Source organism: Schistocerca piceifrons, chromosome 1, assembly GCF_021461385.2.
Source record: "Schistocerca piceifrons isolate TAMUIC-IGC-003096 chromosome 1, iqSchPice1.1, whole genome shotgun sequence".
Lineage (NCBI taxonomy): Eukaryota > Metazoa > Arthropoda > Insecta > Orthoptera > Acrididae > Schistocerca > Schistocerca piceifrons.
The window spans coordinates 101857280-101875405 of record NC_060138.1 but is presented as its reverse complement, the minus strand read 5'-3'; the positions used below and the strand labels follow the sequence as shown (position 1 = coordinate 101875405).

General features: G+C 44.2%; 1 protein-coding gene across 1 annotated transcript in view; it reads right to left on the bottom strand.

Moving 5' to 3' along the window:
• The window catches only part of LOC124783274 (tyrosine-protein phosphatase non-receptor type 23-like), a 165788-nt gene that overhangs the window by 74480 nt on the left and 73182 nt on the right, over positions 1 to 18126 (bottom strand). Inside the window, exon 2 of the mRNA XM_047254012.1 lies at positions 14394 to 14638. Coding sequence (XP_047109968.1) covers positions 14394 to 14638 — 245 coding nt within the window. The remainder of the gene's footprint in view (positions 1 to 14393; positions 14639 to 18126) is intronic.

Genomic DNA, 18126 nt, shown 5'->3' with positions numbered 1-18126 from the left:
TAAGATGCTCCGTATGATCGTACTCCTATTTTCTTGTAACCTATAAACTATCATTTAAGGAAATGTAATCTATCAATTTCCCCTGCCTCCGCGATTTTTAAGATATCGAGTTGCTTCAAGGAAATGAAGCTTCTCAATTTTTTTAACAGTTTTTTTGTCAGGCGATTAAAGCTTCGTGTATCTTCTATGACATTCTTGAAGAGACACGTTAGAGATATTGATCTACAACTGTGCACACATTCCTGTTTACAAGACTTCATGTGAAGAGGAGTGACCTCGAGAGAGACTGACAGTGAATCCCAGCTAAATAACGGGGTAATTGTGCAGTTGTTCGGTGCGTTTCGCAAGGAGCTTCTAAGACCCAAATATTCCGCGATTGACTCAAGCATATTGTGACTAACTTCGCACGGTGAAAGCAGGCGCAGGCATCGGAGAAAGCCTTTCTCACAAGCGGCTGAGTTGCTATTAACATTTTGTGTGGTTTTCACTCCTTGTTCGCTCAGCAGTTTGTATCTGTCAGCCTGCTGTGGTGTTTGACGTGCTTAAGATTTGTAAGCTGCGGCCACTGTACTAAAGCGGTGGCACTACGCTGGGCAACATGGAACAGGAACGCTCATAAAGGCAGGAAACACGCCGCAAGGAATTGTACCACCCTTGATAAGCCCAAAGGCAGCAACGGTCTCTTGATAACAAAACTGACGTTCCACAGATCTTTTACACGACGAGTTTCGTATAAACAACTGCTTTTATCTCTGTAAGATAGTGAATTTCTACTAATTCAGCTACTTAGATACGAGCAACATTAATCGCAAACCGCTTCACATTTAACACGCAATTTTTCGAACTTCCATCATGCTGGAGTAGCTGGGGGTCAGCAATTTCTGTTGAGCAGTGGAACGAAAAATCAGTCCAATGTTGCAAATGTTATTTTTTTATTCACTCGATGACTAGTTTCCGGCCGAGACAGATTTTCAAACCATCAAAACATAGTCGAAAATGGCATTTATGAAGATATGAAAACTGTGTCAAAAACGTGGAACTAAGAGTTACAGCGCATTCCGATAACTGTACGCGCTGCAGCTAGCTGTTCGTTGCACGTTTTTGATGTGGTTTTCACATCTTCGGAAATCCCGTTTTCGACTATGTTATGATGATTTGAAAATGTGTCTCGGTCCGAAACTAGTCATCGAGTGAACAAAAAAGTAAATTTTGCGACTTTGGGCTCGTTTTCCGTTCCACTGACGTAACTTTTCGTTTGCTTCTTGTTTTGTGACGCCGGCCGGGGTGGCCGAGCGGTTCTAGGCGCTACATTCTGGAACCGCGCGACCACTACGGTCGGAGGTTCGAATCCTACTTCGGGCATGGATGTTTGCGATGTCCTTAGGTTAGTTAGGTTTAAGCAGTTCTAAGTTCTAGGGGACTGCTGACCTCAGAAGTTAAGTCCCATAGTGCTCAGAGCCATTTGAACCATTTTTTTGTTTTGTGTCTTTGGTCATTTGTTGATAAAAGACCTCGGAAAATTGTGGATAATGTCTGTCGCAACCTCGAAAAGTGCAAGAATGTTGGGTTTTTCTTGTTGCTGCACAGAATGTCTTCATAACTATGTTGACCTCATTAACAGTGAACAACGGGTTTACAAGGTTAACGAATAAACATAGGGCGCCGTTACGTGATGTTTTCATACCACTGTGCTTCGCTAGTAACGTTTAGCATGCGGCGAACTGTTCACTACTTTGCAAATGATGGTCTGTCAAAACGCCCATATGTTTATGAAGAATGATTACTTGTGACACGCACTGTGAGCATGTGTGTATGCTTGTATACGTTTGTGCGTCTGCTTGGGTGCGCGCACGTGCATGCACTTGGGACTGCGAAAATGTGTTAGCTTTCTTATTTTGAAAGTGTTCACTTTGCCACATCCTGCGTCCCTGGAATGTAATATTGACACTAACTTTTATTTCCTGGGCGTTGCAGTTATGCCTTAATACTGGAAAAGACGAACTTCCCTGTTAGGCAATGTTTGGATCTCCTTGATGTGGCCTTGAATTGGCCCGTAGATGTGGAACATTTGCGATCTGTCTGCGGCGAACAGCTTGCACCATCAACAACGACCTTTCTGGATTAGCTTGTTACGTAGCGCTTGGAAAGAAAGAAAACGAATTCGATGCAGTGGCGCAACAAGTTTTTGTGCTGGAGAAAGTATTGTGCACCGGATAAATACGTTATCGCGTGGCCTAATTACAAGGGATATACGGAGAAAACAGGTGGCCCGAATGCTGAACTGGGTTTATGCAAACACGGCTGTGGAGGGCCTACGAGCTGCTCTGCACTGCCCGTAAGCCGTGGGTGCGTGCCGTGCGTCGCAACTTTCGCTGCCCGACAGCCACGCCTCGCAGCGAACGATTACTTCCGCGTGGTCAGTTTGGGGGCGCAGAGAAGTTCAGTACAGGGTGCCATAGGCGGCAGGCGTGTTAGTTCCCAGCGCCCGCAAGCGCTGCTCCATGCCAGTAGGCACGTAGCTTTTCAGCGTCGCCTGACTTTTCACTTACATCAGATAACTTCTGTTTGTAGATACTCAGCCTGTTTGGTTTCACAGAACCGCAACTTAAAAAAAAAAAAAGTCCAACGCTGCTATAAACTCGAAATATCCCCTGTTCGTAAGGCACCATTCGTTAACAAAGAAAACGTATTTGGGACAGAGCACTACAGTAACGCTATTATTTGGAGATGATTTCGCGCACTGATGTAGCACAAAGACTATAAAATCAATGTCAATGTGTTGACATAAATCAGGAACGAAACTAGAACAAAGCTTAATTATGACGTCTTATCCTATGTCGGCAGGGAAGAGGAAACAACAATGTTCTGTATACCATCATAAACAAAATAAAAGTGGTGTGAGTAATTCGATTTGATAACACTTTGATGGCTCGTTTGTCAGTGTCGGTGCTTATGTTCCATCATCAGAAGGTTAAGAGGATCCCGTTTTAAACCTTGCCGGCCGCGGTGGCCGTGCGGTTCTGGCGCTGCAGTCCGGCACCGCGGGACTGCTACGGTCGCAGGTTCGAATCCTGCCTCGGGCATGGGTGTGTGTGATGTCCTTAGGTTCCTTAGGTTCGTTAGGTTTAAGTAGTTCTAAGTTCTAGGGGACTTATGACCTAAGATGTTGAGTCCCATAGTGCTCAGAGCCATTTGAACCATTTTTTTTAAACCTTACCTCTACACAAAAATCCTACGTTGTCAGTAGTGATATAACACACGACTTTGGCTTCAGTAGCCAGCTACGGGAAAGTAAAACGCAACAAAGACAGGATAGTCTGTTATACGGAGTATCGACTGAAAGATGCACTCAAGCAAGCATTTGACTAAATCATTCCTGTACTATACCGTTGTCGTGGTAAACAGAAAATACCGAGCAATATGACGAACTGATTCGGGAGAATCAGAATGAAATACCTGCCCGACCAACCAGATTTAGAGGTTGGTTTCATACTTCATTTAAGTCAAGTTACGTGTCTAAAAGGCTCCTACTCGATGTTTCTCGCACCTTTTGTGGAACTAGAAGTTCTAAAAAAAACAATAGGGCTTACACAAATGTTGTATTGTTTCCTGCGGTCGGGGATCATTCACGAGAAGAGATGAGAGCGTATAATGACATAAATATGGAATCATGCGTTACGATCAAATGGTGTGGAGAGATATCAAGCGTTCATCCTGATATTAACTCCTGGTACAATGCGTACACGCCGGCAGTGTATCACTCCGCTCAACTGCAAAACGGTAAAACCAAACTGAAAATCACACTTATAGAATGTGAAGCGCCACTTTAGTAATATTCGTAAAAAATATACTTGACTGTATACAATAACGAAATACTATTCCACTAAGGCATAGATGTGAAGACATGATCACACATAATCTCGTATTATGATATGTCAAAAATAAATAAAGGTAACGCGTTTGACTGGCTACCAAAGACTCTCTTACTTAGTCGCAGATACGTACATCAGATTCGTACCAGGTGAAACTGGAAAAGGCTGGTCTGGAACGTACGAAATGTAGACAAGTTACTGATGAAGGACGTGCAGCAACCAGCAGAAATTTATTTCAGTATACGTTACCAGTTTCAGATGTCATCCACCCATCCACGGAGGGAGCATATTTATTTTATGACATAAAATAAATAGAAGGTCTAACATTTGTTGTAGCTGGCCGTGGTGGCCGAGCGGTTCTAGGCGCAACAGTCTGGAACCGCGCGACCGCTACGGTTGCAGGTTCGAATCCTGCTTCGGGCATGGATGTGTGTGATGTCCTTCGGTTAGTTAGGTTTAAGTAGTTCTAAGTCCTAGGGGACTGATGACCTCAGATGTTAAGTCCCATACTGCTCAGAGTTATTTGAACCATTTGTTGTATGTTTATGAAGGAAACACAATGTGAATTTTTGCTAGATGGTTGCCGTAATTTCTGAAGGACTGGTTTAGCTGTGCGAGATTGTGTCACTTGGAGCATGTGTAATGAATAATGATAGCATGTGTTTCGAGAAGTGTTCTCGGCAGCCATAATACTCCATCACTTTTCGGTCGTGCATCCGGGATAGCATTTCTTCGTCTTCTGATATTTCTGTTGATACCGTATCTTCAAAGTGAGTCGGTGAAAGGAGTAAAACCACTTGACATATTACTGTAGAGTAAATACGCGTGCAGCAGAGATAACACTGTCGGAAACAAGAGCGTGTGTCACAGACAAAACTATGCGTCAAAAAACTACAACTGAAGAATTGAAATGGATACGTTCTAAGCGCCGCATGTAACATTTGTCAGGAGAATACATAGCCAATACATATCTCCTTCCGCGAGTGCGCATTGAAATGTAATGCCTACCGGGTTTTTATGTGAAAACTCTTAAATAAAACGAACTTTATTGACATTCGACATCTTTATTTTTCATTTCTACATATTTATTTTTCAGCTTAGTCGTCCTTGCGACGAACCATGAGAGACGAGTTTGTTGACACCGTAAGGGTAGTTTGTTTGACTTTATTGACGGAGCCACAACCTCGCCGCTGTCGCACTGCTTCGCCGTTGTCAAAGTGAAGTCCTCAAAGGTGTTCTTTAAGTTTCGAAAATCGAATGGGGCTAAGTCGGAAATGCACATGGAGAATGTTCGATAACTGTGAACCCAATGCGTCGCTTTGTTGCAGACGTAGCAGCGCTCGTGTCTCGTCTGGCATTATCATTCCGAAGGAGAAGACGCTCCGTGCGTAAACGATCTCAAAGAATTCGAAATTGGATTACAGCACGCTGTTTCTCACGCACCGATACAGTTACGTTACACGCAGCCATATTACACGTTACAATTGGGAGGCCCCCTAGCGCCAGAAGGCTGCAAATATGTATTCAAGAAGAATAGAGATGTAGAATGTTAATGATGTTTCTTTTATTTAAAAATCCGTAAGAAATTTGACTGAAAACATTCGGAGGCTTTACTTTTCTGCACGCCCTCGTAATAACGGGTTTGTATACAAGAAAATTGTTGAACTATTCAGATACCACAGGATTATGTTGCTGACAGTATCACCGCAAAAAATAATGAGACAAATTAGAAAATGAGTACTTATTTAACAATGTGCTAATTGGCGTACCAGGAAAGTGATTGGTTGTAAGTGTCGATAAGAAAGTTGTTACAACTTGTTTTTTCCAAAGAAGAAAACAGCAACCAGTCAGAGTTATTAATGCTATTTATTTAGACAAATAACGCCGTAATCGGTTTCGAACAGATAGGTTCATCTTCAGACGGCTGTTAACGTTTATGTTACATCTATCGTTGTTGACAGTAGCTGTTGGCTGTCTTGTTCCAATAACTAATGCAAACAACAACAAACGTAATATAAAGGTGAACAGCCGTAGCCGATAACGGCGCTATTTGTGTAACTAAACATCGTGTTTAACAGCGACTTGTATTTTAGACACAGTCACGTTCTCAGAAATGCACGTTTTCGACAAATTGTAGGAAGAAAGTTTTTGTTCCATGCGTCATTAATACTGAGGCACTGCGTTTTATTTGTGATAATAAAAGTGCAAAAATAGAGCATTATGTTTTTAGATAGTAGAACTGAAGTCAACAAAAACTACTTCTTATATGGTCTAAATTTTGGAACTCCAGAGGGATGTACTTGGCACAAAGACGGTATATCAGCTGTTAACGCATGTTTGAAAGACTTTTTCTATGATTTGGCATCTTGATCAAATCTAGGGACATGCAGCGAGGTACCGAGAACACAACGGCACTGAAAACGCATTAGTGGAAAAATGGCGCTTACAACGTTTGCCATTTCCAATCTTCAATTATTTCCAGTGGCCATTCCACGTATTATGGGAAAGCCATAATACTGGCCACAGCCTCATTCTGCTGGGAGTCAATGGCCAAGGAAGTAGTGGAAGTACAATCATCAGGCGACCTGCTCAGCAGAGACGACAAATCATGCAAACTCCTCACTTTGCTTCGGTGCTCTCAAAAGATTTATTGTTGTGAGTTTTAGTTGCCTGGTATTGCAACACATGTCATCCATTTTAATAATTAGCCACACTACACGTAAGCACTGCGGATCTGCTGACGCTGCACTTGCTTTGTTAGACGCATAGTTTTATCTACGATTGACGCTCTTGTTCCCGACAGTGTTATCTCTGACGCACGTACATTTATTCCACAGTATTTTGTCAAGTGGTTTTATCGCTGTCATCGACTCACCATGAAGATGGCAGGAAGGTTATCGACCGAAATATCTGAAGAAGAAGTCTTACTGTCCCCAATACACACCCGGAAGACAATGTAGTAACGATAGCGGTTTCTAGGGCAGTCTTTGTTCGTGATACCTGGGACCCGAATACCTTGGAGCGGTAGGAGCCTCTTCACAAATTTTGGTCGTGGGGAAAACGCCTTTGTCCAGCAGGTAGTGGCCGGGCTTGTTGACGCGCGCCAAGGAGTGGCACCACAGATATGGTTGTGTGTGGACCACATGGGTGCATTTATGAGTGCGGATTTAGCGGATACCTATAATACTATACGGCTTAAGCAGGGTCGCCAGTGTGCAAAATATGTTTTTAAAAAAAATTTAATGATGTTGTGCAACCGCTGGAGCAATCGGAGAGGAGATATCCCTTGGGCCGTAAACAGAAGGAAAATGTAATCACATGGGAACATCTAGAACAAAATAAATCGTTCATTGAGCTACTTCTCGGCACATTCACAACAGAAAATCAAACACGTGTTAGTCTGTGGAATCAAATTAAGTATTCCTGTGTCACAGAAATGTGCCGCCTAGAATGATTCCATGGCTTCAATCTGGAGCTGTTCACAGCTGTGAAAATGTTGACCAAACTAATATTTAGTCAGGCATAAGTATGAATGGGGAACGGTGGGAGACAGACGAATACTGTGGTTGATGAAGCACCCCGTAGCGTAATACCTACGCTGAATACTATTTGGACGATCGTTCTTGCGGGTCAACATAACACGATGATCTGTGGCATACGGATATTTACGGGAAATTGGTGCTGATTTCCGTAATCGTAAGGTGGCATATTTTCATAATGCATCGCCTCAGCGGCACCACGAAGCCGTTACTGATGAGGATTCCGGCTCACAATGTTCATTAGGAGCGTTATGACAATCTCTGGAAAGTTCTCTGCACTACGAATCCACTATCTGCTTGTTCACGACGTTCGATCCAGATACAAGAAAGATCTGACGCAGAATTTCTTCAAATACAAGCTTTCACTGCTTCCTCTTGCACATTTGCCTTACTCATTACATTTAAATATTTGCGCATGAGCGTTGTGAAACAGTTTGTAAACAGTGAACATTGCAGTTAGAGACACGTTATGACACGTCTCAATGGCTTGGCGGAAAATGATGTGAGATATTGCATGTACGCAGATATGAAGAGCTGAGGATAGTATCGAACTATTCATAAATCTGACGACTGTGTAATAATAAATAGGGCGAACATAAACTCTTTCGGAGATTACAAAAAATTATTTTTAAGGAACTATGCTAAATACAGCTATGTGGTTTGTAGCAAATAGTAGATTAACGTATCCAGTTTTTATGGATATACTTTCTCAGATGTGTGCGGTTTTTTTGCAGATTAGTTGATAATCCGAAAAGAATTCATCAGTGAAACTGACATATATCCGGTCGAATCGGTATATATGGGACAGCACTGTACCCAATATGTTCCAAAATGCGATTTACATCCGGTCGTATCGGTATATACGCGACAGCATGCGTGCCTAGTATATTCCAAAACGCCGCGGATTTACCTGGGTTCATTCCTATAGTTATATTGGTGATAAAAAGCCCTTCGGCTATGAACTATGAAACAGCCAACAGAAGGGTCGTCTTAGTGTCACCATGCTACAGTACAGGGTCAAAGTATATACTACTCCCTTCCTCCTGCTTTTGGCAAATGGAGCGAATCGGTTGCCTTTTGCATCTGATGTGGTCTCCGCTGCGCTCGACGGGTGATTGCGCCTCATGAATGATTCCTCCGAAAGACCCTATTTTTGTTCTATATTTTTGCCGCCACTGGCGGGCCAAAACCCATCGAGGATTCCAAGTCGGCTAAATATAGCAAATGGCTGAAATTTTTACGATATATTCCCAAGATCCCGATCTCTAACAGCTTTGGAAATGTTCTTCATATCTTTATCCGTTTCCGAGATACAGAGGTTCAAAGTTACCGTACTCGTAAAACTAAAATAAGCAAGTAAAATTCGCTGTGAGGCGAAAACGTAGTTTACACAGTGACATAGTACGGAGAAATATTGTGTAAAGTGTCTCCATTATCGTCTGGCAACCCCATGTTGCAGTACTGAAGCACATTCGAAATCGTTGTGCTTGTAAAATCTGGTCTTAAATATAAAATTAGTTTTGCGCTATTTCAATTTATCATAAGTAAACTATCCAAATTTTATTGACCAATAAATTTCTTTTCATATGAGTTACATGTCCTGCTGTAACAAGGGAAGGAAGAGAACTAGCAGAAAAATGCTTCTATCGGAGCGCAAAGAAGGAGAATACGTTTCTGCTTATTTAAAAGACTCAGACTGAGAAGTGGGGTACCAGCTGCCTTATTATACCTTCCTCAACATCTAAAAATTATCCCAAACGTTTTGGCATGCAAACTTATTCGCGCTTTTTTAAACTTAGAGAGAAGAAGACAGTGGTAGTGGCAAAGAGACAAAAAAGTAATAAATACTGGACGATAGCAGACAGTGGTTGTGTTATAGAAAGGGCGAAGGAGACAATCGTAGTGTGAGAGAGAGGGACACAGTGGTAGTGGAGCGTAGCTGACGGTGATGGAACAGTGATAGCACAAGAGAGGAGGAGACAGTGCCAGTGGGGGGAGGGATAAAGAGAATGAGGAAATGGGTAACAGTCAGTGCCAGTGAGGGACAGAGTATAATATGATAGTGACAGAGAGGAAGTGAGAGATAGTGACAATGAGAGGAGACAGCAGAAGAAGGAAGGAAGGAATGAGATATTAGCAGCAAGAGAGAGCAAGACAGTTGGAGGAGACTGTAGTAGTAGGAGAGAATGAAAGGGACTGTGGCTGTAACACAGGAAACAATGACAGAGGAACACAAAGAGAGAATGCAAATAAGTTGGGCTGAATGAGTGAGTGAGGAAGGGCAACCGGGAGTGGCTGGGTAAGACAGACTTACAGTGATGGACCAGTGGGTGTGAGTTACAGTTAGAGGAGCTTGGAGTTTGAGTTGAGTTGCATGTTAAAAAAAAGTCGCGAATATGGTCGCATACCAGAATTTCTGGGAAGAAAATTTTAAAGGTGCTGAGGAAGGTACAATGAGGCAGCTGGTAACCCGCTTTTCAGTCAGAGTCTTTTCTATAAACAGGAACATATTTGGGTTTTTTGTGCTCCGATAGGAGCATTTTTCCCGTCGTTAAAAAATGTCTCCGACGAACCGCTTCATATCTTATCGTTCTGGTATTAATTATTGATTCTTGGCGCCAAGTACTGATTATCCTGGAAGACACAGTGCTTTCGATATCATACACACGTGAGTAATGCATGTGTTGCAAACTTCTGCAGAGAAACAAACTGCACCGAGTTTGAAAATAATATGCCGTGGCAAATGAAAGTTTCCGCCAGACTGAAATTCGAACCCGGATCTTTTGTTTGTCGTGGGGAGTCACTGTCACATCTGTCCTTTCAGAACATGTATCCCGCCTCTGCTGAAATTCCTTTCCTATGATTTCCGAGCACTACAACCAAAAATTAGTACTACCACCACTGGGAAATTGATATGGTGGAGGACCGCTGCTCACCCTGCCATAGGGGGAAGCGTTAAGTAAAACCTATGAAAAGATCCGTCCGTGTTCGAGTACCGGAGTGCAACAAATTTTCATATATCACGACATATTCATTACATTACTGGCATTTCTGCTCAAATTTCACTGATACATTTCACGTCACGGATTTCGTAACTGTTGATGCCATTCATTACGTTTGAGTAAACGTAATTCGTTTGTGTGTACGCCACTATGACAGGGTTAGCCATCGGTCGTACACCATATTGCTTCCCCAGTGATGCTGTCCCACACGCTCGTGAGGCAACTTCTCGTTGTGGTGTTCTTCAGTAGTAGCAGAAAACACCAGTGACAGACACTAAAGGTAAAGAGCCACCTCTGGAACCGGACTTGGATGGCCATAAGATTAAGTAGACTGCTCGAAATAAGAGGGGATCTGGGTTCGAATCACAGTCCTGCAGAGAGTTTCATTTGTCACGACATATATATTACCTTGCAGGTTGAGCATCTCTGAATGGATTTCACTTCTATTATATCGTGTCATTCCATTTCATTGATGTTATTCAGTTCATTTCAGTGAGTTCAGTTTGTCTCGGGAACAGTTTAGGTCGAACAAGGAGAACTCATAGACTGCATGATCGTCTGGAGAAAAAATTGTACAGTTACTGTAAGTACGCTTAGTGCTCGTTCACTGATACAGTCCTTTGTTTGTTACTGAACGTGATCACAATGTAAGACGCCCCATGTAGATAGTGTTTTTAGAACTTCAGTCGTCGTAATTTTCCCATTAATCTGTCGCATCCACTAATACGACCATCACATGACGTCACGTGTCGGAGATAATTGGCAGGTACGAAAAAGCCGTTCAACTCTTCTTGCTATATATGGCAGTACCGTATAGAAACGGAACTGTTCGTGTTTCTAAGCAGTTAACGCCGGCGAATGTTATAGTGTCTGATAATGTCTGTAGTGCTGTCACGCATAAGATTGGAAACGGAAGTAAGGAAGTGTGAAACTGGATTTGGCCGGTAAGGCGAAAAAACTTTTTTCCGTAAATTTTAATACCTTATCAGACCTTACGTGCAGTTTCAAGCGTTTATGAATCACAGCTTTTTGTGGTGCTTGTAACTAACTTTAGTTAAACATTCACACGTCGAAGAAACGCATGCAGAGTTTCCGATAAGCTTTCGAAGAACCATAACACTAATAACGTTAGAAGTTGCGGCTGCATACTGGACCACGACCCGGCTCCGGGCACATTTGTTTCGGAGTACTGCTTTCCGGCTGAGTCTGCCGAGCAGTCGTCTCCTTTCACCCCTTCGAACAAGAAACTTTGCCAGTAGTTGGAAGAAAGCACATGTCACACCCGTCTACAAGAAGGGTAACAGAAGCTAACGACAAAACTAACATACAGTATCCTCTATATCCACCAGTAGAGTCTTATACGACATTGTGATCTGAGACGTAATGAGACATCTCGAGAAAAGTGACCTCTTTAGTGCCACCTGGCATGACTTTCCAGAATGTCCATCTGAAGCCTAGCTCCCACTTTTCTCACATGACATTCCGAAAGCCATGGATCAGCGACGTCAGGTAGATGCAGTATTTCTCGATTTCAAAAAAAACCATTTGGTTTAGTATCACATCTACACTTATTATCAGACGTAGGATCGTGTGGTGTATGAAGCAAAATTTCCGATTGGACTGGGTATTTCTTGGTAGGAAGCGTGCAGGAAGTTATCTTGGAGGAGAATTACCGGTAGATGTAAAGGTAAGTTCGGGTGTGCCCCAGAGAAGTGTTTTGGGACGCTCGCCGTTCTTGTTGTATATCGATAGCGTTGCAGATAATATTAACAGTAAGCTCAGACTTTTGCAGTTATCTATAAGGAAGTACTCTCTGGAAAAAGCTGTAGAAATATTTGGTCGGAACTTGATAACAATTCAAAGTGGTGCAAAAATTGTCAGCTTGCTTTAAGTGTTCAGAAATGTAAAATTGTGCACTTTACAAAATGAAAAAGAATGTAGCATCCTATGAATACAGTATCAACGAGGAGCGGTTGGAATTGGTTAACTCACACAAATACCAGGATGTAACACTATGCAGAGATATAAAATACGACGAGCAGATAGGCTCAGTTGTAGGTAAAGTAGGTAGCAGGGCCGCATGCGAGGTTGCTCAAGTGTGTGGAATCCGCATCAAATAGGAGTAACAGAGGATACTGAACATACACAGAGTGGTGGAGCACGAATGGTCGCAGGGCGTTTGACCGTGGCAGTGTGTCGCAGAGATGCTGAAGGAACTGAAACAGCAGACTCTTGAAGACAGACTCAAACTTCGCGAGAAAGCCTACTCACAAATTTAGAGAACCAGCTTTAAATAAAAAAATCTAGGAATATACTACAACCCCCTACGTTACCGATCACTTAAGGATAGTGAGGACCGGATTAGATAAGTTACAGCATGCAGGGGGACATTTCTGCAGTCGTTCTTCTGGTGTTTCATACGTTAACGGATCGGGAAGAAGCCCCAATAAGTGGTAGAATGGCCATGCACTTCACAGGCATTTGCGGAGTATGGATGTAGATTTAGATGTTTTAGGATAGAATATGAAACGGACGCACATCAACGATCTTGGTCTGTGATTCCATGCATCCGTCCTTTCACTTCTTTGTAAACAGGAATCTCGTGCACTCACGAGGGACTTATTTACTGCGCAAGAGATTTTCGGTAACTGTGGGTTGTAACTGAGATAGGAGAAAGAGTAAAAGAATGTCTTCAGCGTTACACCTATTAGGCAGCGATTAAATCTCTTTGGCGTATAGAATCCTCAGCAGGTGCTAGTCCTACAGCGTCAAGGGAGACACTCGGCGAATTACGAAGGCAATTCGGAAAGTAAGGCCCGCTCGGTCGTGAAACGGAAACCACTGCGAAAATCAAAACTGTTTTATTTGCAACAGTTTGTGACACCTTCCAGCTACTTCTCTACATAGTCGTAGCGTTGTACCAACTTTCCAATAGCCTCGTCATAGAAGGCAACCACCTGTGATTTCTGGCAATCCTGTACACTGGTCTACAGCTCGTCGTCTGTGCCAAAATGTTATCTTCACAGTCAACGGTTTATGTGAAGAGCGACGAATCTGAGGGGCAGATAATTACAAGACGACGCTGTGCTGATTATATTTATATGTTTTGACGATACCATACGACTGGGTGTTGTGTGATGTCCTTAGGTTAGTTAGGTTTAAGTAGTTCTACGTTCTAGGGGACTGATGACCACAGATGTTAAGTCCCATAGTGCTCAGAGCCATTTGCTCCATTTTGACGATACCATTATGGCCTTATCACTTTAGGACATGGTGTAAAAAAGATCTGAGGATGGTCATTATGGATTGAAACCGGTCATCGTCTAAAGAATTGATATTGTGATCAAAGTCTGGAATAAAAAAACAAATTACAAGATGTATTGTGGGTGGTGAAACACTTCCCATCGAAAACGCTGCAGGAGTATCTCCATAGCCCCTACTGAGTGCGGCCAAGAATTGTTATGAAGAAGGGAACACGTGACAGTTATGTTATGTGGGCTGCATGACATCAGGCGAAGTCTCACCTCAGGACCTCATAATTGTCGGGAGACACTATTTTCTAGGCACTTTTCCGTGCTCACAGTGTGCTCAGAACTGAAAAGAGCGACGTGACGCGATCGACAGGCATACTAGAGACACTAACTGACACATCTATGCAAAGCTTCATCAGTTTGTCACTGCAGTTTCCATTTTGCGCCGATCGTGCCTTACTTTCTGAACAGCCCTCGCAGGTAGAGACATCAACGCGCCTGCAGCCAAGTTGAGAACTATGAGTCGGTCTACCAGTCGTACTCGAATTGCTCAATCGCAAAACCATTGTTTCCGGTAGACAGGTATCGTGGTTCGAGTCTCGGTCAGGGAAGTAAGCTGAACTGGTCACATCGTTTTGGCTGATGGACGGTCGCACTGTTAGTGACAGCAGAAGAGCCGCTGCTGGGGATGACGCTGCGGCGGCGGTGGCGGTGGAGCAGGCTACTCACGTGTGTGGCGGGGACCATGTCGGCTGGCGGTGTGGCGGTCAGGTCCTGACTCGGCGTCGGAGCAGCGGCGGTCAGCAGCGGCGGCGGCGGCGGGCCGCCCGTTTTATACGCGGGCGTGGCGCCGCGGCGGCGAAAGGCGCGGCCTTCCGCACCGGCCGGTTTCTTGCCCCACTTAATTGTCTTCTGGCCGGGCCCGCCGAGGCACGCGCCCCTCGCCACTAGGGCTCTGGGTTCGCGCGGGCCGCCTCCGCACCGGGGCGGATTTTGCTCGCACGCGTCGCGCTACCCGCGCCTGCCTCCACCGAAGTCCGCCTCCGGTATCACACTTCGCCGCAGCACTTAGGGTCAACGAATTGGCAACAGCACTGTTGTTGTTTTGGTCCTTAGCCCGAAGATTGGTTTGATGCAGCTCTCCATGTTACGCTATCCTATTTAAGCCTCTTCATCTCTGCATAGCTACCGCAATCTACCTCCATTAGAACCTGCTTACTCTAATCAGCTCTTGGTCAACCACTTTTTTACACCTCACACTTCCTTCTCTTAGGAAACTGACAACTCCTTGCCGCCTCACGATGTGTCCTATCAACCGGTCCCTTCTTTTAGTCAATGCTTTTCAGTACCTACTCATCTGTTATTCGATCTATACTACTGGCCATTAAAATTGCTACACCAGGAAGAAATGCAGATGATAAACGCATATTCATTGGACAAATATATTACATTAGAACTTACATGTGATTACATTTTCACGCAATTTGGGTACATAGATTCTGAGAAATCAGTACCTAGAACCCGTAATAACGGCCTTGATACGTCTGGGCATTGAGTCAAACAGAGCTTGGATGGCGTGTACAGGCACAGCTGGCCATGCAGCTTCAACACGATACCACAGTTCATCAAGAGCAGTGACTGGCGTATTGTGACGAGTCAGTTGCTCGGCCACCATTGACCAGACGTTTTCTGTTGGTGAGAGATCTGGAGAATGTGCTGGCCAGGGCAGCAGTCGAACATTTTCTGTATCCAGAAAGGCCCGTACAGGACCAGCAACATGCGGTCGTGCATTATCCTGCTGAAATGTAGGGTTTCGCAGGGATCGAATGAAGGATAGAGCCACGCATCGTAACTCATCTGAAATGTAACGTCCACTGTTCAAAGTGCCGTCAATGCGAAAAAGAGGTGACCGAGACGTGTAATCAATGCCACCCCATACCACCACGCCAGGTGATACGCCAGTATGGCGATGACGAATACACGCTTCCAAGGTGCGTTCACCGCGACGTCGCCAAACACGGATGCGACCATCATGATGCTGTAAACAGAACCTGAATTCATCCGAAAAAATGTTTTGCCATTCGTGTACCCAGGTTCGTCGTTGAGTACACCATTGCAGGCGCTCCTGTCTCTGATGCAGCGTCAAGGGTAACCGTAGCCATGGTCTCCGAGCTGATAGTCCATGCTGCTGCAAACGTCGTCGAACTGTTCGTGCAGATGGTTGTTGTCTTGCAAACGTCCCCATCTGTTGACTCAGGGATCGAGACGTGGCTGCACGATCCGTTACAGCCATGCGTATAAGATGCCTGTCATATCGACTGCTAGTGATACAAGGCAGTTGGGATCCAGCACGGCGTTCCGTATTACCCTCCTCAACCCACCGATTCCATATTCTGCTAACAGTCATTGGATCTTGACTAACGCGAGCACTAATGTCACGATACGATAAACCGCAATCGCGATAGGCTACAATCCGACCTTTATCAAAGTCGGAAACGTGATGGTACGCATTTCTCCTCCTTACACGAGGCATCACAAGAACGTTTCACCAGGCAACGCCGGTCAACTGCTGTTTGTGTATGAGAAATCGGTTGGAAACTTTCCTCAAGTCAGCACGTTGTAGGTGTCACCACCGGCGCCAACCTTGTGTGAATGCTCTGAAAAGCTAATCATTTACATATCACAGCATCTTCTTCCTGTCGGTTAAATTTCGCGTCTGTAGCACGTCATCCTCGTGGTGTAGCAATTTTAATGGCCAGTAGTGTACCTATCTAATTTTCAGCAGTATTCTGTCGGGCGCCGTTTAAACAGCTATTATTTTTTTGTTTGAACTGCTTATTGTTCACGTTTCACTTCCGTACAAGACTACAATGCAGACAAATAAAATTCCATATAAATGCGAGGGCCACTCCAAAAGAAGCGCACACTATTTTTTTTTAAATCCATCTTTTAGTCTACATGTTTGAAAGTTTTACAGTGTGTAGATACATTCTTTAGGACCAATATTTCCATTTCTCCACATAATTTCCATCCCTCTCAACTGCCTTACGCCATCTTGGAGCCAGCGCCTGTATACCCGCACAGTAAAATTCTGGACCAACCCGTTGGAGCCACTGTTTGGCAGCGTGCACAAGGGAGTCATCATCTTCAAACCTTATTCCACGAAGAGAGTCTTTCAGTTTCCCAAAGAGATGATAGTCACGTGGAGTCAGGTCAGCACTGTAAGACGGGTGTTTCAGTGTTGTCCATCCGAGTTTTGTAGTCGCTTCCATGGTTTTTTGACTGAAATGGGGCCATGCATTGTCGTGCAACAGCAAAACATCCTGCTTTTGCTGATGTGGTCGAACACGACTCAGTCGAGCTTGAAGTTTCTTCAGTGTCGTCACATATGCATCAGAATTTATGGTGGTTCCACTAGGCATGATGTCCACAAGCAAGAGTCCTTCGGAATCGAAAAACACCGTAGCTATAACTTTTCCAGCAGAAGGTGTGCTTTTGAATTTTTTTTTCTTGGGTGAATTTGCATGATGCCTCTCCATTGATTGCCTCTTCGTCTCTGGTGGAAAATGATGGAGCCATGTTTCATCACCTGTCACAATTCTTCCAAAAAATTCTTCTCCACCATTCTCATACTGTTCCAGAAGTTCGCTGCATACCGTTTTTCTTGTTTCTTTGTGAGCCACTGTCAACATCCTGGGAGCCCACCTGGCCCAAACCTTTTCTAACGCCAACACTTTCAGTATTCTGCAAACACTTCCTTCCCCTATCCCAACGTAGCGTGACAATTCGTTCACTGAGATACGTCTGTCAGCAGTCACCAATTCGTTAACTCTCTGCACATTGTCTGGAGTGTGTGCAGTACGAGGCCTGCCGCTGCGAGGACAATCCTCAATATTGCCGTGCCCGCTTTCATCACGTAACCTGCTTGCCCCCCGACTAATTGTACTGCGATCAACAGCAGCATCTCCATACACCTTTATCAACCTCTTATGGGTGTTTCTCACTGACTCGTTTTCACAGCACAGGAATTCTATGACAGCACGTTGCAGCCATCTTGAAGACGAGCTGTGACGGCGCCACCTGTGCGGCTGGTCCCGGCGGAGGTTCGAGTCCTCCCTCGGGTATGGGTGTGTGCGTTTGTCCTTAGGCTAATTTAGGTTAAGTAGTGTGTAGCTTAGGGACTGATGACCTTAGCAGTCAAGTCCCATAAGATTTCACACACATCTGAACATTTGAACGGCGCCACTCACGGGGACAGATTGAACTAAGTTTGAAAACAAGCGGGTAGGATGTATCTACACACTGTAAAACTTTCACACATGCAGAATGAAAATTGTATTTTTACAAAAATAGTGTGCATTTCTTTTGGAGTGACCCTCGCACTTGTCTCCCAATCACGAATATCATTAGCTCTTGAATCAGAGTTTGGTGGGGTGTGAACCCCAATGTTCTGTTGACTGTA